Source organism: Apteryx rowi, unplaced genomic scaffold (genome assembly GCF_003343035.1).
Source record: "Apteryx rowi isolate R43461 unplaced genomic scaffold, aptRow1 scaffold_446, whole genome shotgun sequence".
Lineage (NCBI taxonomy): Eukaryota > Metazoa > Chordata > Aves > Apterygiformes > Apterygidae > Apteryx > Apteryx rowi.
The window spans coordinates 398555-423946 of NW_020450701.1; the positions used below are offsets into that span (position 1 = coordinate 398555).

Here is a 25392-nt window from a genome sequence, read left to right on the forward strand (position 1 = left end):
GCAAGGCAGAAAGGCAAAGGGGGGTGAAGGATGAAGGAAGTGTGGCTCAATGTTTCCTCTCTGCTGGCAGCCCTGGGAGAAGTGCAGTGTTGCAGCCAGAGAGAGGGCAGTGGGAGCCAAGCAGGGTAAGGGGCTTTGCTGGACCTGGAGAAGTGTGAATATTTGTGCATAAAATGACAGTGTGAATGACTGCACTCAAAGGGATTTGTAGACTTAAAATGCAGGGATTTAGGGCAGGCCACAGAATAGGAGTACAGTATCCATGCATGTATGCAGTTGGGACGTAGCCAAGCTAATACAGAAAATAAAAAAGTGAGAGGGAGTTTGGATCCAAAGAGGCTGAGACCCTCAGTGCTGTTTCACCAGCAGAAGACTTCGAAAGGGGTTTGATGTGAGTTGCCTGGCTGCAGAAATCACTGGGTGAAACCTCATGGCCCCTGCCATACAGGGAATAATTTATTCAGGTCTTAAATGTTATATGTAATTTACAATGGACTAAAATCTTGCAGCGAAAGCTGCAAATGCTCAGGACATCTGAAAAATACATCTAGATGGCTTACACAGCATAACCCACATTGAGAAATACTAAAAATCTATTGAACATATTTTTGAATGGGTGCATGCAAGGCAGAGGGAAATGTAAGGGTGGAAAGGCTGCCTCAGTAACATCCTGCTATAAAGATCAGGAGGTGACTTTCTGATGCATTGCATTAAGTCAGTAATCCCGTAGCTGTCACTTTAGACATGCTCTCAGAAAGTACTGACATTTTTCTTTGGGAATTGTTTAAACAAAAAACAATTTTTTTCTTCTCCACTTTTCTGTTTTCCTTGACCTGAGTATCATTGGTCAGGACAGCTAAAAATAGAAATATCATGCTCCGTTAATACTAATTTCGGTAATCAACTAATAATGACAGTTACATATCAGACCTTCATTGATTGTTCTGTATTTTCTTATTCTGATAATAAATCACTTGCTAGCTTTAACAGAAGCAAGAAGTGGCTCTAGGTTATAACACCACTCATTTAGTACCTTAGTTTTGGCTACCTCTTTACTTTCGAACAAAGATACATAGCTTGTTATTCAAGGGAAAAACAGAAGTATACAGGAGCAACATTTACTTGAATTACCTTTATCAAAGGGCAATAAAATATAAATGATAACAGAATACACAAAACAGCTGAATACAAAAAGCCAGATCCTGATTTCTTTATTCAGGCAAAATTTCTTCCTTATTTCAGATAGGGTTTCAAGAACAAGATATTGAGTTGACATTCATACAGAGAAACTGCATTAAGAAGGATTTTATTCCATGGGCAATTTACCATCTGTGCTTTCCTTTCTTTATCTGAAGGACTGCAATTTTCCTGTATCTTAAGTCTTGAGCTTTCATTTAATTACTCAAACTAGTCCCAGCTACTCAAACCAGTATTTGAAGTAAAATTAATGTATAATACTCTCAATCCAAAAATTAATCAGCACAGACATCATTCATCTTGTGGTGCCTTCTTTCCTAACTATTCCACATCCTGCACCAGAACTTGGAAAAATCCAAATGATGGAAATTACTTTTTAGAGCTACAGACATTCTAAAAACCCACATGCTAATAGCCCTGAAGTAAGAGACTATTAGGGTGCTTCTGCATAACTGTTACAGTGGCATATATAGAAAGAAGCAGCCTCCCAGGCATTCAGGTCACAAACCAGTCAAGACACTAGTTAAAAACAACCCCTTTCTTGAGGAAGTTTAAGAAGAAGGCAGACAATTTAGTCTACAAAGTGCTGATATTTTTATGTTTTTAATAGAAAGCATTGCTTCTAAATAAATAGACAGCTGCCTCCTCATATTTCTGAATGCTCTTAGAATGCAGTATTAGGTTCAATGTTGGTTTTGAGATTACAAAGAAAGACACAAATAACATATCCAAAGAGATGCCAATACTTTTCTTTGTAAGCTTTGAGAAAAAAAGAGAGAAAAAAAATCCAGTAATGACCAATTCTGCACATTTTGTAACTAATGGCATTTAGAATGAAACTTACTTCTGCCATTACTTCTGACTCCTCCTCAACCTACATCAGTGAGATCAGACAAGACTGATCAGATCTTAATGTCAAACTGTACCAATGTCCCTGTTGCTCCTAAATCTTTGTTAACACTTCTCAGACCATGCAGCATTTCTATAAAACTTATAATCAGTGTTATCAAAAGCTTCAGATGAAATAAAGAAAAAAAAATGTTTGGTCTTTGCCCATTGCCAGAATATTGACTGAGGCAGCAAAAGCCTTTTTTTTTTCAATGCCAAACCTGAGCGCAGACTAATTTGAATTGACATAATCTCAAGATTTGGGGTATTATACATTCTCTCATTACAAAACTGACAAGCTTTTTCCATACACACACACACACACAGGGACAGTTAACAATTTTGTCCACATACATTTATATCAAACCTGATAATTTTCAAGTTCCACAAGAAACAAAATCTTACTAATAGTCAAAGCATGTCTTGCACAAATGAAATCAGATAAGACTCAGTCTTTTATTCCAAAATATTTTACCACAAACCATGCATAACTGACTATATCCAACTTTATTAGACAGGCAATTAGTGATTAATATGATAGTCAATATCTTAACTCTCTAAAAAAGGAAGATTTTATTGCTCCAAATCTCTTTTTTGAATTAAAATATTAGTCTATTATATGGATCATTTCACAGCTGGCTCTGATTTATCTTGATTTTGAGGCAGCAATTAATTCTGTTGAGAATTAAGAGAACAGAAAGATGTAGTCATCTCTATAGTCTCTGGTTACAGTGGTATTTGACTGAAGAGGTAAGGTTCAAATACATCTTTTTTTGGCAGTGAACTTCTAGAATCCTTCAAGGCCAAGTTACTTAACAAAGTAAAAAAACACTGTTAAAAAGAATTACATTTTTTTCTAGTAAAGTAAAATGTATTGGTTACAGTCACAATATATAGCATTTATCATTCAGTCTCTGTAAATAAGTAGGTTCACATATTATTTGGCCCCCCTCAGAACTGTTATTCAGGGTAGCTACTCTGCATAATACACCAAGATAAAACCATAAGAAAACCCAGGAAACGTTTTTCAGATCTCCTTATTTTTTTCAGTTGCACTCTCATGTACAAGGATATATTTTCCAGTACTCAGTAATAGATTGTGTATCTGAATACTCATCCTAAAAAAGCAGTAGACATATCTTGAACTCTTGACTATTTATTGGTTATTTTTCCCCCTTCTGACCCAATTCCAGAACTTTTGGATTGTGTGGCTTTTATAACTGTATCACAGATAGTCCTACCCATTACACTCTCTCTCTCTCTCGCTCTCTCTGTAAATATATATTTAAAGCTTTTTATATATATATATACACACACACACATATATATATAAGAAACATGCCATTAAATTAACTTGCACCTTGCACTATTTTTTAATATGACATTTAAAAAAAATGGGAATTTTTGAAATTTCATTGGTGACTGATCAAAATTAGAATTAACGTATACACAGTGATTACAAAGCTTATGTAGCCATACGTATATTCTGTTTAGGGCCAGAACAGTACCAAAGAGAGGTGTTCAAACTGTGCTGCCTTACTTGGTTTCCCTGTTGGTACTTTCTAACACACCAAAAAGCTGCAGCAGTACTGAGATTGCTATGAAAGCATCAGGATCTTCTTTGCTGGCAAGGTCTGCTGTCAGCCCTCCTGGGTCTCCGTGCCTAGTGACAGTTTGTGGTGGGGAGAAGTACTACCAAAAGTAGAGGAGGATCAAATTAGGAACCACGTAGGCAAATCAGACCCATCCATGACTCTGTAACTGGATGGGATGCATCCAAGGGTGCTGACAGAGCTGGCCAATGTCGTTGTGAGACTGCTGTCATGACATTTGAAACAGGGTGGTGAGTAGGGAAGCAGCAAACGCAAATGTCACATCCATCTTCAAAAGGGGCAAGGAAGTTTGGGGAAACTTAAAGGCTGCTCAGCCTCACCTCAGTGCGTGGACAGATTACAGAGTAAATTTTGCAGGCATGTGAAGGACAAGAGGGTGATTGGGAACAGCCAGGATATATTTCCCGAGGGTAAATCAAGCTGACCAGCTTGATTACCTCCTATGATGAAAAGACTGGCTCTGTAGATGAGAGGCAAGCAGTGGATTTGACTTGATTTCAGCAAGGTTTTCAACAGTAGTAGTCTTACAGCCAAACTGGAGAAAGATGGACTGGATAAGTGAACTACAAGGTGAGTGAAGAAGCGGCAAGACTACCTGGCACAGAGAGTAGCGATCAGTGATTCAAAGTCTAACTGGTAGCATTCCTCAGAGGTTGACTTTGGGACTGATTCTGTATAATGTCTTCATTAAAGCTTGGACAGTGGAACAGAAGTCTGCTCTGTTGCAGATTAGGGCAGTAGTGCCATTGAAGCATTGGTGTTTAGCCAAAGCTTGAATTTGAAAAGATTTGGAGTGCCCTTTGCAACATGTATAGCCCATGTCCTTGCCTTTCCTTGGTGGTAGCGTTGAAGGAAAAATGTATACTTCTTCAGAGTGAGGTCTAGTAAGTCTTGATTGGCAATTAATTCTGAAGGCTGTGCAAGAGCAATGTAAGGAATTTTCTTGCTATTTAATTAGCCATGATGTGGGATTTGCAGTAAGATAAGTAAGGCTCCAGGAATTCCCAGGTTATCCTGAGAACAAATGTAATATTTTATTTAAGAACATACAGCCATTCATAGTATATATGAATGCAAAGGCCATTGCAACTTAAACCATAAAACTTGACAACTTTGAGTTGAAAAGTCTTACATTTCTACAAGCCAATTGAGAATTCCACTGAAAAGTATGCTTAAATGCACCAAATCCCAGCATACTTGTGTTGACTTACAAAGGATCTGACACTAGACAGATCTGCTGAAATTTAGTGATGTGTTTTTTTCATTTTTTAATTGCTACCTTACAATGGTTCTTCAGGGTGTTTTTTGTCATGTGGCTTCTACTCTAGGGTTGTATATACTTCATGCTTGTTAGATAAAAATCTATAAATACTGTAGTAGTGTTTGCTAAGCTGTGCTCATGTCTTGCATGGATTCCTAAGAGAGGGCTAAAAAGCACATCAGGGTCCTTTCTTCAGAGTCCTTTATAATTCTGAATATCTGCACAAGGAGAAATAGATAGTAGGGTGTGGGAACAATAGTCAAACACTATTTAAAAGAGGCATAAGATTTTTTTTTTTTCCTGTTGTTAAAATAGAGGCCAGGTTTGCCCACCTAGAGGTATAGCTATTACTAAGTGACTGGTGATTGTAATGCTCTCCTCCAAAATGTAGCATCTCATCTTGCTAGATGAGGGCAGAATGACTGAGCATTCACCTCAGGTTTGTTAAAGCTACTGCTTTCAACTTCTCAGATATGGCAGTATGCCTACGGAACGCATGGCAGGATACACAAAGGCAAAGAGTGACCCAGTATTTACATCACTGCAGTAAATTAGTTTATTGGCACTGATTTCAACTGAACAGATTCCAGAGTTATACTAAGGTGCTAGAGAATTTATTTATATATCCCTATTCAAGTAGCAGTCTTTTATTTTATTCTCAAAGAAAATTATGTTTTCATTCTACCATACAAGAATAAGTTTTGAAATCCTGAGAAAAACAAGCATTAATTCTTTACTTTGCTAATCTGATTCATGCTTTGGGTATATAAAAGTGATTTTTAAAATTTTGTAAATTTGTTACACAATCAAAATGTGCAATGCTATGACTGCAAACAAAAGATATTATGAAATGCTGAATTGTTACCACAACAGTACTCTGCAAAAGTACTAACAACAAGGGTATAAGAATAGGAAAAAAGTAAATGCTATATACTGAAAGTCTGTTTTGCTTATAAAATAACTATTATAATGAAGACATTTGTTAAACACCAGAAAAACAGATATGCATATATTTGGTTTTGGTCTTTTATTTTATCATCCTAAAGTAGTACTGTATTCCTGGTACAATTTTGATGGAACCATTTAAAAGATACAACTCACTCTAAATTCACTGAATTGCCCTCCCTATATGTGTTCTGTTTAAAATGTTATTTGTGAAATATTCCAGTATTTTATTTATGAAATATTCAAATATTTTATGTGAAAGGTTTCAAACATTCTTGCTTCATTGTTGAAAATATATGACAAGGCTGCACATTACAGTCTGTAGACCCAAATGTGCCATGGTTAATTTTGTGACCTGCTGCTGCCTGACAAGTTGCATGTGCCATTTGGCCTTCCCTGGGCTGGGAAGCAGCGTGGATCTCCCAGCAGAGGTATCAGGCTAATGCAAGCAAATGTGCTCCTGCTGGCTGCCCAGTCAGCAGGCCTAGATCTCCTGACAGGAGTGTGCCTGCATTACCTCTGCTCAGCCAGGTGCATGAGAAGTACATGTGGTCTACCTGACAAGCTGCTTATCAGGTGATACGCGCTGTCTCTCAGCTATGAAATGCATTTATTCTCTTTGTGGGTACAGTAGGTCTGCCAGTGCACAAGCTCTATATTTTAGATCTTTTCCCAGTTTTGGGCACACTCAGCAGCACAGAAAACTGAAGGAGGGAGGCAGGAACATAGGCTGGAAAGGATAATTTCCACATCAGTAGTTTCCAGGCAAGCAGCAGAATTCACAGCCAAAAAGGAATGCCTTTTATCAGCCGTCTCCGTGACAATGAATGATGCAGAAGTGTTAAGAATCGCAGATTGGGCATTTATGAAAACCAGCTTTTGAGGAAATTACCACTACTGAAATATCAGTTTAGACTGAAGATAATGCCATTTGTATATATTCTTGCATATTTTATATTTATGGAATTCTGTATTATTTTACCTTTGTGGAGGATATAATCCAGGAATCAAATGTGTATGACAGAAACCAGTAACACTGGAGTAAAGTTATTACTATTAGCTAGCCTGCTGATAGGATTCTTAACCAAAAACTGAAATCTATTACTCTGTCTTTCAAAGAAATAAAGACAATGAACGTGGCATGGTTTAAAAAAAAAAATCAGACTAATTTAGGATGAAATTCTGCCTTCATGTACACATTTTCCAATTGATTCAGTAAGAGCTAAGAGTGCAGATGTTTGAGAGGAACATACCTGAGTATTCCTACAACCTCTTTTTCTTCATGGGTTCTTGGCAGAGGTTTTCTTCTGTCTTTACATATCTCAGACAAAATTAAAGAATTTGATTTTTCTTTCACAGATGGACTGTAGTAAAAGGGAAGAATGGGATAATGTGTTTCAAACTCACCTGTAGAATACAAAGAATTAGTGATTAATACCATATTCCAAGTTAAAGTAAGCCTATTTTTATTATTCAATGTGATTGATCAGAGGCTCCAATATATCGTTATCCAAAACAGTGCAGTAAATTTTGGAGTAAAAGACTAGAAATTTGATAACTGAGAATGGGAAACTTTGTATGAAATTATGGAAAATGCTGCAAACACTGATGCAGGTGCATATTACAGCAGGTATTCACCTTAAAGTAGAGGTTTGTAAAAGTCACATTGCTTTTCTTGTCATTCTCTTTAATCTTAACTAATGATAACCATAAATAGTTACAGTTAAATAAGTGTCATTAAAATATTCCATTGCAAATGCAAGATACAGTCTTTAATCTTTTAGCACTGGTATAACTAAGACAACTAATATTTTATTGCTTGTAAAATAATTATTTATTCTGATCAGAGAGAATATAACATTTTATAAGAGCAAAAAAATACATAAAAATCCCTTTGCCTTTCATTGGCTTAAAGGCCCCATGGGTGTGGGCTATAGCTGCTGAACAGTGTAATGCAGATCTGCAGGTCATAAGGTAAAGCAGAATAGTTTTATCCAACTGAAACAAGAAATGGAGGTAAGCAGTATACAGTTACCTTAATCAGAAATTCTACAGGATTTTAAGATAAATGCCTTTAGTCTCAAAAAAAAACAAACAGAAAAACCCAACCCACACAGTGCTTTTGCAGTTACTGTAAATTGACTAGCACAAACTTTCATGTTATTCAAAACGGAGTAACTTCATTTACATAGCACTTCCTCAAATCAATATTCAGAAGATAAAATATTGTTTTCAGAACCATTGGCATTACTGCTTCTAAATACAGATCAGATGGCAGCTTCTTGGGGCTGAGACTGAAAGGCTGAGTGTTTTTCACTTCATGTCTTCAAAACGAGCTGATCTTTGTGAGATTTGATGAAATAATAATTTGAGATAGTATGGCTATAAAGAATATACTCTCTCCCCCAAGCTACATACCACAGTTTATCTTGTGACAAGAACAGTGTAACAGCCACTGATTTTTATTTTATAAATATGATTATTTGAACTATTTTGAGTACTTTAAATTTTAATGTCTGTTTCCAAGTCTTCCAAAGACAATCTCTTTCACAAGATTACAGTACTTCTTGTATCCATTAGGCAAGAAATGCTGTTAAACCTTTTTTTTTATATATATATTTTCAATCTGGAGTCAACTCCTTAACAACAACAGCAATGATCACTTAAAAAAATCTCGGAGTTTATTTCAGGTTTTGCTTGATTTTCAAAACTGATTTTTTTTTCCACTTTAAGAACCTGTTGGCTTTTTCTCATCTGTTTAGACTTTTACTTCTGCTAGAGCTAAATTAATTTAATGAGCTAAATTTTAAGAACTGCACAGCATGCAAACGATGTAATTCATGCAGATTTATTCTAGAATGTTCAACACTTTTTTTAATATATGGAAAGTGATAGTGAATATTTACAAACATGCATTCAAAATGTTCTTGCTACTCCCTTCCATAAATCCAGGAGGTTGGGATGGGGGAAAAAAAAGATGAACAAGAACTAAAACTAAATTATATATCGGAAAAGACTAATTTCATAATCCTGTGTTTTGGGCTTACCACTAATATTAGTGTCATTTCTACTATATTTTGTGTTGGTTACTATTTTATTGTTTCTATAATAATGCAAATAACCATGGAATAATTGATTAGTTTGCTTACAGAAACCTAGATAGGCTGCATGCTCATTTGTCATTCTTTCTTTGTTTTTTTTCCTGGCACCTTTGGAGGCTTTCCAATTCAATAGGAATTGTCTTTCCATTTCTTTAATTTCTTTCCCATCAAGGGATTCTGTAAAAGAAAAGAGAACATTTTCTGCGATAGCAGAAGTTAACTAAACGGCTAAATAAAAGTGTATGTAATGTGTAGTGGTTTATATTTGTTCTTTTCAGATCTTTTTTGCTCTTTTTAGTCTCTCTGTAAGAAAAATCCGATGAGATAGTACAGCTTGATACTCCTAATTTAATTAGTTGAAAGAATGAGCTGACACTTTTTAATTACAAAAGAAAACATCTACTATTTTTATAGTTTTCAAAGGTAATATCTCAAATTCGGTTAAGATGCAATACTGTTTGTAGAAAGTTCTGATGAGGAAGTATGCTTTTACACAAGGTATGTATAGGCACAGAAATTCAGGATAAGAGAGCTACTACTTATGTTAGTAAGCATGAGAATGGTTACTACTACTAATAGGAAAAGCTGAGCAACAAAATTTGTGTAGCTTATTAACAAGTAGTTTTAGCTACATTACTTGTACTAAACAAATTAAAAAATACATCATTTGACATTAATATGTATGACAGTACTTGTGCTTACATGTATAATACTGCAATTCAAGAACAGATAATGGGCCAGTTATTTCTAAAATGGAGAGGGTTTTAAAGTTATGGGTGGGTTTTTGGTTTGAATGTTGGTTTTATTTGTTTACCTAAAGTTTGTGACTCTACTATAATCCTGTCCCTGTACTTTGGTTTGTGGCAAAGAGGGTTCCCTGTAAGATCCATGCTGCGTAGCTTGGTCCATTTGTTTAATACAATCTCCAAATCCTGCAATTAATAAAAGAACAGAACACTGTAATTACTTTTCCCTCTCCAGGACAGAATTCAATGATTTGTTCAGTCAGGCCCAAATCCTGCAAATAGAAATAACTTCAATGAGACTATTCAGGTGCACAGATTAAGAATTTATATTTTCAGCTAGAGTGGTATGTAGCATTCCCTGAATGCATCGTAATTGCACAGAAGAAATGAAGATGCAATTGGAAAACCTCTGTTTTTAAGGATACAGTAATGCCAGCTATAGAAAATTACCACTATCATCCCACTCCTAAGCATGTAAAGCTGAAGAATCACCAGTTAAAAGTTAGTGTTATATGTAATTCTGTCAACACATAGCCATGTTTCACAAAGCCCTTAGACTATCACAGTGTCTGATTAGACTTTCAAAAATTTATGGAAGAATAAATATTTTACACAGAAAAAATAGATTTAAAAAAGCTAAAAATCATGTAAGCCACACTAAGTTCACTCTCTCTATATATGTATGTAAAATTGTATTTTACAGGAGAAACAGTAATTCCCCCCTTACATAACTGTGGGTGGTCAGTTATAGGTTTGGCCCAAATAGTGAAACTTTTGAAATATACCTTTCTCCATCTGTGTTTCCTTCTGGTTACCCAAGGACAGTATGACCTAGATAAAACCTCTTCTGTCTTTTAAATACAATAAATTCAAGTTAAAAGGATGCCCAGCATACCAGATTGGTCCCTTCTACTCAGATACCCAACTTTCTAAAATATGCTTTTCAAAATTTCACTTGACTGTCTAAAATATGCTTTTCAAAATTTCACTTGACTGTCATTCTTGATATGCTTCCTTATATGTGCATAAAGCTTAAGAAGGGATTCAGAACAATCTGCATGACTGTGAAAGGAGAGATAAATTGAAATAATTTATATTCTACAGTTGTAATAAATTTGAAAAAAAAAAATCTACTGATCATGATGTGACAGATGCTAAACTGTAAAGTCTGTAGAGTTTCATAGCTTGATGCCAAAAATGAAATAACTGCTGATGCAGAAATCTCTTAGCTCCTTCAAATTTAGAAAATCACCTGGGGAATGTAAGTAGAGAGAATTCTGGTTTTGCAGACTCTACTCCCTTGGTAGAAAATCCTCTGTAGAAAACACTATGGACTGTGTAAAACATGTTTAGAAAAACCTATAGAAAGGAAGTGGCAGCACAACCTCCAAACAATGATCCAAAGATGATAGTGCTTTTTCAGAAAAATAAACAGATGTGAAAGTCTGGTTCTCTGAAGAAGATGACTGATAAAATGATGCAAGAAACTCTGAGGACCAGTCTACTTTTGAAGGTATGTTGATAGATATCCTAACATTACACAGTAAAACTTCACTAGCATTTATCAGAATAGCAATGTGATAATCCACACAGTTTAGGTGCTAACACCACAAATGACAATTTAGATGAAAAAATATTTTAGGCTAAGCTTATTTAAAAATAAATGCATTTAGCAAGTATATTTATTATTTATTCTTACCTGAGCATTCAGGCACTGTCATTAAAATCTATAATGATGTCTAGATTTCATTAGAAAGATTTTTTTCAAGTAATAGTTTTGGAACACAAAATTGTCTATTACTGAAACATAAAATGTATACAGTTTAACTTTGATGAATGTATACAAAGAGTCCTGTAGATTTTTGTTAGCTGTTACTCACTTGATAAATGACCCAGAACATGCTTACTCCAGTGTATGTTTATCTAAGACCACACTAATCCTGTGCTGAAATACGATTACCCTTTCGATACGCTCTAGTTGTTCATTGCCTTCCTGTCTCTAATAAAGTGCTTTTACTTCCCAGCCTTTCAATAAGCTGTACTAAAGGGACCAGACAGTTTTCTGGGCAGTCTCCGTTTGATAAATGATCATGTCATGCTATCACTCTGAGGTCTGCTACAAAATACTGACGAGCAAATTATATTCCATCTATGGGGGGGAAGGGGGAAGGGCAAGTGCTTTAGTAGGCAGCTGCAGCACTGGCAATAACGTTCTTCACAATTAATGATGGTCATTTAAGAATTGGTATTTGACTAGCATGCTCCAGTTTTTATCGGAAACGTCTAGTCCAACTGCCCTAACTATATCTACAGAAAGCAATTTGTCACCATTTTGACTACCTGTCATAATCTGTTTGAGGAAATCTATAATTTTTCTCTTGTTCCTGACTGAATTCCGAAGTGAGTGAATTCATCTTTTTTGATATCCTCTTGTCATAATCAATACTGGGCAGAGGTTGAATAAATTAAAGACTTAGGAAATACAGGTTTTTATAGGTATTTTCAGTTATATTTTCTGTATCTATCCAAAGAGTTATGTAAGTCATAATCTTCCTGAATGTAACTAAAAAAACCCCATCATTAATAGGGTCAGTTTTTTCGGAAAGAAAAAAAAAAATTCCCTTTAATATTCCTACAGCAGCCCAGAAGTCCTTGTGAACCCAAATAATGTAAACAACAAGAAGCTCAATAGGATAAAATAAAGTAATAGCAGAAAACAAGGAAAAGCCAATTCTATTAAAATGGATTATATTCCTGATAGCTAGCATAAGATATGCTTTTACATGTGGTAGCTAGTTATAGTAAGTTATTTTGCATGAACTGAGAAAAATTAACTAATTTCTGTTCTGTATACCATTCAGACTGCAGTACAGAAACTTCGGTCATGTGAAACAAGCCTTGATGTCTGTTAATTATGCTAACAATGCCCTGAAGTAGCCAGAACCTTAGGTGCATTAATTCACTAGCCCTAATTTTCAGCTATGCTGAAATCAGCACAGCATAGTTGAGGAGTGAGGGAGTATGGGTTTTTACACTGATGTGAAAAAATGAGATAAATATTTCAATTTAAAGTAACTACATATTATACAAATTATACAAAAGTGAGAAAAGCATACATGGGAAGCTTATATTTCATGCATTTGTTATGCCTTTCACATTGCCTGCTTTTGCATAGATTCTGTTTTGTTCTCACTGCCCTCTCCCTCTGCTACGCAGGTCACCACTGCTATTACCAGCCCTGCTGAGAGCTGGACGGCTCCTCTGCAGCTGCTCTTCCAACCCTGACACCAGGCGAAGCAGGGCTGGGCACGGAGCTCGCTGTCGCTTCTCTGTGCCACCGCACCACAGCCTCTAATTCCAAACATTCCTGGGGATGTTCTTGATGGCAACAGGAGGCTTGAGGGCAGGGGAGTAGCAGGAATGGGAAAACAGGAGAGAGAGCCTTTGGTATGAAAAAGAGGTATACTTCAGAGTTTTGAAAATAGAGGGGCAAGAGGGAGGGACTTGTGTGAGAATGAAAGAGCCTCTGGTGCTTGCAACAAGCTCAGGTTACACAAGCAATCAGGTATATTTAGTACAATAACAGTATATCCCCTAACACTGTTTTTACTGTCACAGCTGTAGAATAACATAAGCCATGGAATCATGAAATTTAGGGATGCAAAAAAATTGAAATACACTCAAAACTTCCCTTGACTTTTTTTTTCATTTACTGGGTGCATAAGATCATTCTCCTGCTAGATGTTTACTATAAGCAAAAGCCTCTTAGAGATAAAACTGCCATTTTTTGTAATACGTTGCCTGGTCTACTGTTTTTAACTTTTTTTTAATCTAAATGAGAATTTATATTATTGTTAAGCAGAGCCTACTTAAATATAATCTCTGAAACACAGCAAGTATAGCTGCAAAGTTGGATATTCAGCTGTATTATGCTATGTGTGACATATTTAATATGGTCGTTAATTTTACAGTCCTGCAAGAATATGAACAGGAAATTGTTTAGAGAGCACACAGGACAAGCAGTTTCAAAATCTACTAGAGCTTGACCCAAGTATCACTGATAGCAGCAGTAGCTGACTCAAATGCCAATCACATAAATTTTCAAAAGCTGTGATCATATAACATGGAACCCTAAATGTCTAGTTGATTTGGATAAATATTAACTCTTGTCTTCCTGGTGATCATATAATGAAATTAAATAATATACACACAATTACTGAATAATGCAGTTTCGTTTTCTTATTCTCCTTATTCTGTTTCAAAACATGCTGTTTTTCCCTCAGTTACTGAATCACTGAAAATGCTGTTTCTAAACCTGCATCCCCATTCTTAATATAAATTGGTTCTTTGGATAAGACAGTTGTCTTTTAAGATCATCACAACTGAAATCTTTTGTATTTATAAGAAAGAAAAACAGTTAAAAAAATCACTGTAATAGGACTCCTTTCCAAAAGAAAAATTATTTGAAATTAAAATAATTCCAAGTCTGTGCTAAGGATTTGTAATATATTTAAATATTTTAAATTAAATACAAAATAAACATATTTTCTATTAAAATGTTAAAGAAATTCACGCCACTAAATTGGAAAGACCCTGAAATCAGTGTTTGATGAAGTGCTGAGGTCATATTTTGATGACTGGTCAGTTCAGAAAAAAAACATATTCTTCACCTTGATATCTTCAGTACTATGAGCTACACTATTTATGAATAGTGCAGTTCTAAAATCTTAAGACATAATTATCAGAAACCACCTTTTCAGATTCCTTACTAAAGATACTGCTTTTAGTTAATAAAATCAGCTTTAAAGAGGCTACATATTAAAAAAAAAAAGCGTACTGTTATTGTAATGTAATCAACACATTTAATTACAGCTTTAATTACCTAATAAAGATAACTTGAATTGTGTTTGTATATGAATTCAATCACAACTGCCAGCTAGAAACACAGGCTGAAATACATTATAAATATATTAATAATCCTCTAATAAAAAGGAAAAGCATCATTCAACATTTTAAATATTAAAATGTTAAAAATTAAGAGTCCAAATAAAGTATACTGACCTAGGTAATTGCTAAAATACACACACAAAGTACTGGGATCTCCTCGTTAGTAAACATAACTGCCAAATTTAATGTAAAAGATACTAAGTGTTCTAATAAGTAATAGCATTAAGTGTTTTAATAATTACTAACCAATCAAAGTTAACTTTTCCAAGAAAACAGAATATATATGCAAAACAGTAATAAAATAGTTCATTTTAGTAAAGGCTTTTTCTTGCTGATTTGTATTACAATTTAAGTCAATTCACTCTGGCATTTATTAATAAAAAGATCCATTTCAAAAGCAAGTGAAACACTAATGCCTATGGTTATATGAAATGAACACAGTGTAAACAATCATTTATAAAGTTTGTTCTTCCTTGCCCTCACCATGTAATGCCTGTGGCAGCATACAGTTCAACATAAACGCAATATTCAATTAGTAGTAGCATGAGACTCAAAATATTGTTCGAACTTCAGTTTTCTTAATGTCAGCAAGTAGAAAACATCATAACTTTTGGAAGCTACTCTTGTTCCTTTTTGAGAAGAGAAGCTGGAAATTATATATCTGGAACATTCTGTTTAAACCACATTCACTACTGCAAAAGGAAGAGTAAAAATACTCATATTGCATTTTTTAACTTATTTTAGAAGTTTGACCTCTTACTTATGAAGACATGCCTTTCCTTAACAGACATTTATAAAGGAATTCAATTTCTACTTTCATAACAAACACGTTTTATGCTACTCTGGTAACAATATCCAAAAAGGTCATATTAATATGAGAACAGCTGAAAAATTAGCTATGTGATGCAATATCCAATAAATGCCTTTTATTTACATTAAAATAGAGAATTAAGAACTGTAATGTGGTAAAATGTTGCAAGTTAATTAACAATGGCACTGGATTCTTTGCAGATCATGCTATTGATAGTCACCCAGATGGCCAAAACATACACACCAGCTCTACATTCTGGATATGTTGTAACTTCTGTGCATGTACTGCTCAGTTGATAGATGCATGTACAATGGCCACTTCATGTAGGATTACAGGACATTTCGACATCTTAGGTAAAAGGTTTCCTTTTTTAATCTAGACAAAATCTCTGGATGAGGAAAAAGAGCATACTTGGAAAGACAGAGGTTCACTAACTGTAGAGGTAAAGTGTATTTGTACTCATCTATTTAGGGATAAAGATGAATTCAACTATTTTGTTATCACTCATAACAAAAAGAACAAATATTTATTTTAATACCTTCATATATTGAAGCTGATTGTCAACTGCTGTAAGATGGGAAATATTTTCCAAAACTGCTAACTCTGCTAATTCATCAATGTTGTTATTGCTGATATTCAACACGGACAAAGACTTCTGGAGGAAAAAAAGCAGGCCAAGAAAATTACTTTTTTTCCACACCATGCATGAGTCAAGTTGTAAATTCTTACCAAAAAGTCTCTTAAAGAAAGAGCAGATATATAAAGCAGAAACATGAAAGCAGAACTACCTCATACATTACACGCTGTTTTATGTTTGCTTTGCATCTTGTCCTAAAATGCTGTAAGATTATTTCTCAATTATTTCAGGAATTCTTAGTATATATGGAATTTTTCATCTAATCATGTTCAGATTCTTTACAAAGTTTTCCAAGTGCTACTAACTCTACCTTTGAAGTAGGTAACTGGCACAGAAATTGACTGACTTTTCCAAGGGTAGACTTTAACTTAATAGAGCTGAAATCCATATCTGATACCCATGCACTCTCAATTAACAGCTGGACTATGCTGCTTTTTTTTTTTTTCCTGGCTTGGTCCTGCAAACTTCTGTGTATGCATAGCTCTATGCCTTGGCCTCTCCTCTGGAACACTAGTGAGTCAAGCAATGGACTTTGCCTTTGTAATGAATGACTCTTCCAGGGGAAAAAATGAATGTACTTTAGGATAGTCATAGGCAACAGTTACAGAGATCTTTATGTTCTAGATAAAAGTAAATGTGTTTCAGGTGTTTACTTAATGTGGTTTCATGTAAAAAGAACAGAAGTTTATTATATCTTTAGAAGATGAAAAAAGGCACCTATGCCAGCGAGTTTAGAATTATACCAGATTTGGGACTTATCACTGGTTAAACAAAATCTATTTCAGCAGTATCAGGAACTGTAACCCCCTTCCAAAATCTGAGCTGAAGAACAAGATCTGCATTGCAGGAAGAAATTACTGGTATCATCCTGATACACACAGTGCATAAACTAAACAAGTTTCATCCAAAGGATGGAGGATATTATCATAAGCAGAACATTTGCTGGTGGTACACAGAGAACTATTTGGCCCCATGTTTTTGGCCCTTTCCTCACTGCCAGCATTAAGAGCCAAAAACAGATTCAAGAGAAAGATGAAATAAAAAGTGATGTCTTAAAAATGATCAAAAAAGCACTTGAAGGGTAAAAACAGAATGCTTTTACATGTAGTTTCCACAAAGATGTTAAGTGATCAAGAACGCAGGATGTTTCTGAAAAAAAAAATCCTAAATAAAAGCTAGGAACAACAAAATGCTGGTGAGTCTAAGTCAGGATGCTACAAAACATTTAAACATATGAATTATCATCCTGGGAAGGAGATGTTATCTGTATAACCTCTCTCTACTTTCGTTATCATTCCAAGATAGAGTGATGAAAGTAGAAGTGCTGTCACAGGATGGCTCTTTTCTATTAAAGGAAGAGAGCAATTCATGTTTTGGATTACTTCATCTCAAAACAGCAAGAATTAAAGCGAGGTCAAGTGTTATGATATACATATGAACAGAAGAATTCACTTTTGAGTGAACATTTTTTGTTCATCCTCACGAAACAATCTATCAAGCCCTGAATAAACTTTGAGAAATATAGCAAGATGAACCTCTGTATTATAGAACTACATCCATTAGTAAATATAGTCTTGAACTTTTTAACCACTTGAACAATACATTTGATGTTTACTACTGATTAATGGTCCATTGAAAATCTCTAAATGTACTTACTGCCAGGGAAGTAAGAGATCTTGGATCAAACAGAAGCTTTTCACCAAGAGGGAGATGTTGACTTTCAATATGTAGCTCCCTTATTTCTTCTAATTTATCCAAACCCTCTACTACAGCGATGCAATTACCCCCCAAATACCTGCAGAATAGAACATAGATTTAATATCCTTTGAAAGCAAAAGCTAACACAAGCTTTACTAAAAAAAAAAAAAAAATTATTTACAGTATTACTGAATTATAGCTGGAAATTATAATAGAATAAGTAAATAACTGAACATGCAAGTATAACATACAGCATGATCCAAATCTTTTTTTAAAGCTTTTATGATATACCAATACTATTACTATTATTAAATGACTGAAAAAAGAAAATAATTCAAATGCGAGTATGTTAAGATGATACATATTACGTTACTTTAAAATCATAGAACACTTGATTAAAAATCAATTATAAGCAATTATTTTTATTTGAATGGCAAAATTTAACATCTAAAAGGGCCTTAATATCCACATTAGGTTTAAATTTCTTAGTGCAACAATTATTTTCTTACTACTAAAATAAGATATGTGATTTTCAACTTACAGTTTTTCAAGGTGTTTCAGTGATGAGAGATTTTCTATACATGAAATACAATTGTTTTGCAGGTATAAGTGTGTTAAATTTGTAGCAAAGTCCAAGTTCTGTATTTGACTGATTTGGTTATCATATAAATACAGAACTCTAAGATTTCTGCACAAAGACAGATCACCCTGAAATAAACAGCAACAAATTAATGCTATACAAAGTTCACTCATTATCAGCTTCTAGAAGCTGTTGCTTGTTTTTATATTTAAGTTCTGCTGTATGACTTATGTGTTTTCATTTTTAATAAACATTTTTAACAACTATTTTTACTAGAAAAACTGGATTAGAATCAGTAATCACCTATATAGGTTAAAACTGAAATTTGTCATTAACATTTTGCTGTACAGAAGCTGAGAATTACAGCCATTATCGGCAGGTAAATCACATCCTACATGATTTCATTCCTTTCCTTGCCTCCTTTAGGTAAATTTCAGAAAAGCACAACTGCTCAGGGCAGTTGTCTTTATCGAAGTTTAATACTTCAGTGATGTTATGGAAAGCAGTTCTTGGCAAAGAAGTAATGACTTATGCAAAAGCTTGTACATCAATGTATTTTACTAGACATCCAATTTTAAGATTTAACTGAAATGTCATGTTTCTTTGAAATGCTATTCTTCTTAAATAAGTGAAAAGTAGCATGTTCTTATCAGTTTTTTTAAAAACGTATATCACTTTGATATCTAATGAACCAGTCCTAATCAAATGGACTAATCAAATTAATAACTCACTATGTCTATGAACATTCCTAGGAGTGGGCTGAATAGCCATGTGCTTACATGGATCTGTTCACATGAAACAAGGAAGGTCTTATATCTTCATGGCTAAAATCACACTTTCATTTTTATAATAGAAATACATCATATACAATTCAGTTGTTCAGGGTTTAGCAATTTCAAAATGTGCTCAGTATCTTGAGGGGATTTGAATTAGCTCAGGACTTACTGAAACCTGTACAAATTTCCTGTTATTAAGCTCAACTGGAGGAGGACTGGGTTAAATTTGCAGGTTTAGTCTTTGAAAATGAAAAGGTCATGATTTATTTTTAAAATGAATAAGCCCCAGGGAACAATTTTATTAACAACTGTAGATTCTAACCTGTATAATTTGAAATAGCCACTTCACCAGTCCAAATTTGTTAATCTCACTTGGCTTATATCCTATTCCTGAACTCTCCTTTGCTTTCTCAGACTTCCTCTGAAATGTAAGGAATAAATCACAGATAGACAGAAAAGATTTTGCTGCAAGTTAATAGCTTTTGGTAAAATTCCCAAGAATGGAAGATATATGGCATTAAGGAGAACAAAATAAGTGTTGCACTTAATAGTATCTAATATGATTACTACCTCCTTAAAATGATGAAAAAATCTGATCTGCAAAATTAGTAGTTCCTCCTATCTCCTTCTATTCCATAGTTCATATTTTTATAAGGTAACCATCAATAACTAGAAGTCCTTAAATCAAAACCAGAATATTGCTGAAAATCTGAATTTTGTTTTTAATATAAGACCTAAAGCCTCCAAGAACCACATGGCTGGATTTTAATATGGCTAGAGCATCTGTTCTCAAAGTCCTGCATCTACTGATTGAATGGCAATAGCCTGGCTCTATTGTACAGGCATACCTCGGAGATGTTGCAGGTTCAGTTCCAGACCATCGCCATAAAGTGAATATCGCAATAAAGCGAGTCACACAAATTTTTTGGTTTCCCAGTGCATGTAAAAGTTATGTTTACACTATACTGTAGTCTATTAAGTGTGCAATAGCATTATGTCTAAAAAAACAATGTACAAAATGTGACGTAGAGACACGAAGTGAACCCATGCTGTTGGAAAAATGGCAGATAGAATTGCTCGACACAGGGTTGCCACAAACCTTCAATTTGTAAAAAAGGCAATATCTGCGAAGCGCAATAAAGCGAAGCACAATAAAACGAGGTTTGCCTGTATAGGAAAAAGTGTCAGGTCAATGATTGATTTGAGATACTCTCTTTCTTAAATGGTTAAAGAGATAAGCAAGCCGTAGTTATCATTCCATTCTGGCGACTCTCTGAAAGCTCCTTTACAATGTAGCAACTGTATCAAATAGTCAAAATAGCAAATTGTTCAAAATTTTAAAGAACTGTAGATATGTGGACTAGTCCTGCGAAATACTGCAAAAAAACCTTTCACTTTAACATTTCAGTTCACCTCTTGTGTAATTGCTTACATGGATTTTCTTTTCTTAATTAATGCCAAAATTAGCTAGTCCTGTCTGCTATGTAGACAACTATGTATTTCCACCACTTTCAGGTAGGTAAAATTCTTCAACAAGATTTTTGCTAAATAAAGAAAAAAGTATCAGGTCAGTAATAAGCAGCTCTGCAGACTGTTGGAAGTATATTCACCTCCTTTGATGTTTTACATGAAAAGTTACAGCAGAAAGATTATTTTCACATTTCAAATATGCATGCATTTAAAATCCATGCATGTACTTTCAGGTACAAGCAGTTTTCCACACAACAGCAGTACTTTAATTAAGCAGTAAATGCTGAAGCATGTTTCCAAACAGATATGTTTTTAAGGCTTGACTGCAAATAAATATATTATAAAATATCATATAACTGTTAGAAAATATAAACTTGGCTTTGCTTGTTTTTCTCTCCCAACTATAAAAAATTCATCAGAACAACATTTGAACAGCTATATTAAAAATGAAATACAGAAAAATAAATCTTACAATTGTATCTATATTTTTATCTGACAAATTCAGATGCGTTATTCTTCGCAGGTACTGTGCAAAGTACTCTTTGGGATTCTTGTGACTGATGCTTTTAGCAATTAGATGCATTGTTAGTCGAACCATAATTCTGTAGTAGGCCAAACTGCTCTACTTCTTTAATATCTTGAAGCGTATTCCACGCGTTCCTGTAAGTAGTTTCATAAAATGATTTAAAAACAAAAAGCAAATAAGGTTATACTACTTGCACCTCAGAGCTCCAAAGTTTACATGTATACTTTACCGAAATCTCAAGTTTTCCCCCCCCCAATTCCCTTTTTGCTGATCTTGACAAATATATTATGGTCTTTGCCTCTTATAAAAATCTAACCCCATCACTGCTTGCAGACTCCTTTATTGCATTCAATAACAATTAAAATACATCACATTTGCTTTGTTGTTTCAGTGTGCTTAAGCGGGTTGTACCTTAATATTTCTTAGCCTTTTTTATATAGAACTATGAGCACAGTGGTCTATGGAGGAAATAATTCCCATACATAAATAACTAATTAATGGCAGCTCATAACCTAATTATTGGTTAAAAAAATATATATATCTATAGCAGGTTTTACAGGCTAGAACTGGTATAAAGCTACACACTACTTCTTTTTATGTATCGGCATAGCACTGTTGTCATGCACACAACTAAAAACAGTTTTTCACATTAAGGCTTACTGTAGGGACTCTCATAACAATACCAACCATTTTTCTATCCCTGCACCAAAGCGCATTGCTTCATGTGAGCTTATAAACTCAGCGAGGAGGAGGAAGGGGGGATACATATTTTGAAGTGGATGGGTAGACTGCCTGGGGTTAAAAATACCCTAGCAAATGTAACTTAACAATGCAGAATAAAAAGGCTTTTTTAGCCTGTTCACAATGCAACCCTACAAACTAGTGTATCAAAATAACTGAGATACCAAAAAGCATCCAGACACTACAAAATGTCATGCAGCCAGACAAACAGGTGCTTACCGTGAAACCAGGCACGGAGAATCCACCTTACCGGTATTAAACATATGAGAAACTGAGGAAAAGGGAAGATTAAAACCGAAAAGACAAAAGAAACCTCATTACTAAGCAAGGCTGAAGTTCAGTGGTCCCCCCTTACCCACGTGCAAAAAGCATGGGTTTTGGTTTTGCTTTTTTTAAAGGGGTAAGGGAAGAAGAACAAAAGGGACTTTATTTTTAGTGGGAAGAATACCTTTTTCTTGCTTGTTTACATTAAAAAACCCTACCCAGACTTTCCGTGGACCTTCTTCCAAAGCAAGCAACAACTGGGAGAAAAAAACAAACAAGCAAAAAAGGTCACGTGGCCAGCGTGCGCGGCTTTCTGTGAGTAAAGCTCTTCCTCAAAGCCTCCGCTCCTAGCGCCGTGTGATTTGACACCGTCCCCGCCCTACTTCCACAGCCGGGAGCTTGATGACAGGGACCCCAGCGGCACCAGCCGTCACCCAGCGCAACCCGTGGGTCGGCTTAGTTCACGTCCCCGCCCGCAAGCCAGCAGGGACCGTTACAGGAGAGGAAGGAAGAGGCCAGACCCGCTCCCAGGACCCACCCTTCTCCTAGCGGGCCCAGGTAAGGGCCCAACGATCGTCCCCACCCTCCCCCTCACCTCGCGGCCGCGGCGAGAGGAGAGTGCGAGCGCCTCCGCCGCGGCTGGTTGCCAGGGCAACCGAACGCCAACGGCGGGGGCGGGGGGCGAACGCTCCCGCCGCCCGCTGCGGCGCGCGCTCCTCCCGCCCAATCAGCGTTGCGAGTAGAGGCAGGGAGGGAGGGGCGAGGGGGGTCGCGCCTGCGTGGCCGCGGGCGGAAGCCGTTGGGTCCAGGCCCGGTGGGGCGCGGCGCCTCGACGCTGTCGGCGCGGCGGCTCAGGCCGCCCGGGAGCCCGAGCCTGAGGCTGCTCAGGCTCACCAGCGGGGCTTCCCCTCAGGGCTCCCCCCAGTCTGACCCCTCACAAGTCCCCATCCTGGGCAGGGCGAGCCCTTGGCTGAGGAGTCTTGTCTTGTCTTTTTGCCTCTTTACTTTCTTTTTTTCCCTTTTGGGTGTTGTCTCTATGCTAGAAGGTGAAATTGCAACTGGGGAATTTTCCAGAAAAAGAAACAACTCTGAAACCTATTAACACAAATGGCGGCTGAAAAAGTTTCATATGCAAAGAACTCATAGCCTTATTGGTACTACCTTAATAATGCTACATGTGCTTAAATGTGTATACCCAAAGGTTTTCCACCTGCCCTCACCCCCCCCCCCCGCCTTGCTGCCTGCCAGCCACATTTGTGAGCACAAATTACTGATGAAAACAAAACATTGGGTTTCATTTCCCCCATATATAAGTTAGGAGGGTTAATAGTTTAATAAACTGAGTAGGTACTGTACCCTAACAGCAACATATTTTATAAAAATGTTAGGAAAATTTTAATGCATTTTTCCTATGAGGAAAATATTCTTCCAATAATTTGAGGTTTTTTGAAAGTCAATATTATAACAACCTTTTTTGTGCCTTTTTTATGAGTTAAGCTTATGAATAACTCACTGAAGTCAATAAAACTGTATACGTGCTATGTGCTTGCTGAGTTGGAACATTAAAGCGCAGCAATTTAAGTCAGTGACAAAATATATACTTCTAATTAAACCCAGATTAGGACAAGTGTGTGTTCCACTTTAACCTTTGCCAGAAATGCAGAAATGGTATAAAGAGTCCTGTCCTTCCAACCTGGAATTTCCTATATCCTTCTCTCCAAGGACAGGAAAGATCATAAGATGACCATTTGTCTGCAGTGGAATCCAAACTGAGCATGCCCTTGAGCTGCTTGTTCTGGGAAATGTTTCTGTAAAAAATATTTTAATATTATGATAGTAATTTTGGACTTAGTTTGTTCCCCCTCTTGGCTGTATATTTTGCAGGTGTCTAAGGCTGTCTGTTAGTAATTTGATTTAAAGGAGGAAAAAGCTATGAGAAGTTTCAGAGAAAATATTTATTCATTAAGATTTGAAAGAGGATTCTTGTCCAGTGGCATAGAGTATTAAACAATCATCTGTGTACTCTCCAGTGTGGCAGAAATTTGGCTGAGTACAAAAAGTCCTTGTCTTCAAGAAAGTTCTTGGGAATACCTGTATCAAATCATTGATGACTATATTTCTTACAATTCTGGACTGGAACATTGAACTGAAATTTATTTCTAAGGATATAAAACAGCTTAAGAGCCTCCCTTGCATAAACACTAACATGCATTTTGCATAATACTATTTCTGAGTAAATTATATAATTATATGTGGGGCATGCTATATAATGAACAAGACAACCATATCTTTAGAAGATATTAACACTTCTAATTGTAAAATTATAAATTCAAGCCTAACCATTTCTGACAAACTTTTTATACTGTAAACTTTTTCCTGAGCATCTTCCTCTCATGTGGCTAGACAACTACATAAAATAGAATCAACGCAGTTACTACAGTATAGCTGTTTTCTTTAATACAGCAAAAAATGTATCTCTGAAACAATTAGCTTTTCCCCCTGAATTTAAACATAGGTTTTGCTTTTTATGTTTTCAAAGGTAGTAAACATCAGGTTCTCAAAAGCATAGGCTGATCAAATAGTGCATTAGTTTCAACAAACTTGTAGACAGCTGTACTGAAATGTGTTTATTTGAAAAATAAAGCTATAATCAGTAAAGTCTAATGTTTTTAGCTTTACTTCTTAAGGAAAATGATGCTTATACATTCTTGCTGTGTCTGGCTATATGTACTGCCCAGTGACTTTTGAATCCATCAGCCAGCTATGGCTGAAGCTGGCAAAGGACAGAGGCATAGGAAGATAATAAATTCTATTCTTCTTTATAAAAATCAACAGCTGAATAGAAAACAGATTCCTAAACGGGTGTCTTCATTTGAGGGAACGGTTGAAATGTAAGCTGAACAGGCCTGGCGGCACGCACATACTGACAAGCAAATTGGCCTGCCTTTATCAGGAATCCTACAGCCTTCACTCAACCAAGATCTGGTAGACATGAAGGAGAACAGAAGCAGTGCAGAGGGGGTGTTAAGAGACATGGGGAAGAGAAGTAGAGGTATTACCAAATAAGGTTTTAATTATTGTCAGTGGGGAGTAGTAGACTGCAGGAGCCTAGGAATAACAGGGAGGGAGAGGATGACCAAAAGTCAGGTGAGGAGGTTGTGATGGGGTTGGCAAAAAAAGTGTCCGGGGTG

The 25392-nt window shown here is 35.8% G+C and overlaps 1 protein-coding gene across 14 annotated transcripts; it reads right to left on the minus strand.

Annotated features, from left to right (window-relative positions):
• Window positions 1-1117: 1117 nt before the first annotated feature.
• Window positions 1118-22928, minus strand: PPP1R42 (protein phosphatase 1 regulatory subunit 42). Of its 14 annotated transcripts, XM_026077010.1 has the most exons (12): window positions 22797-22928; window positions 22386-22458; window positions 22157-22208; window positions 21143-21330; window positions 19523-19621; window positions 18386-18552; window positions 17803-17941; window positions 16048-16164; window positions 9820-9937; window positions 9054-9182; window positions 7158-7311; window positions 1118-2896 (listed from the first exon to the last, which is right to left on the minus strand). In XM_026077010.1, the coding sequence occupies exons 4-12, from the start codon at window positions 21266-21268 to the stop codon at window positions 2812-2814; spliced, it is 1134 nt and encodes a 377-aa protein (XP_025932795.1). In that variant the 5' UTR covers window positions 21269-21330; window positions 22157-22208; window positions 22386-22458; window positions 22797-22928; the 3' UTR covers window positions 1118-2811. The 14 variants fall into 14 exon arrangements, 12 of the variants coding, with proteins under 12 accessions (XP_025932795.1, XP_025932796.1, XP_025932797.1 ...); XM_026077011.1 differs by lacking the exon at window positions 22386-22458; XM_026077012.1 differs by lacking the exon at window positions 22797-22928 and having other exon boundaries at window positions 16048-16161; window positions 22386-22784.
• Window positions 22929-25392: the final 2464 nt, after the last annotated feature.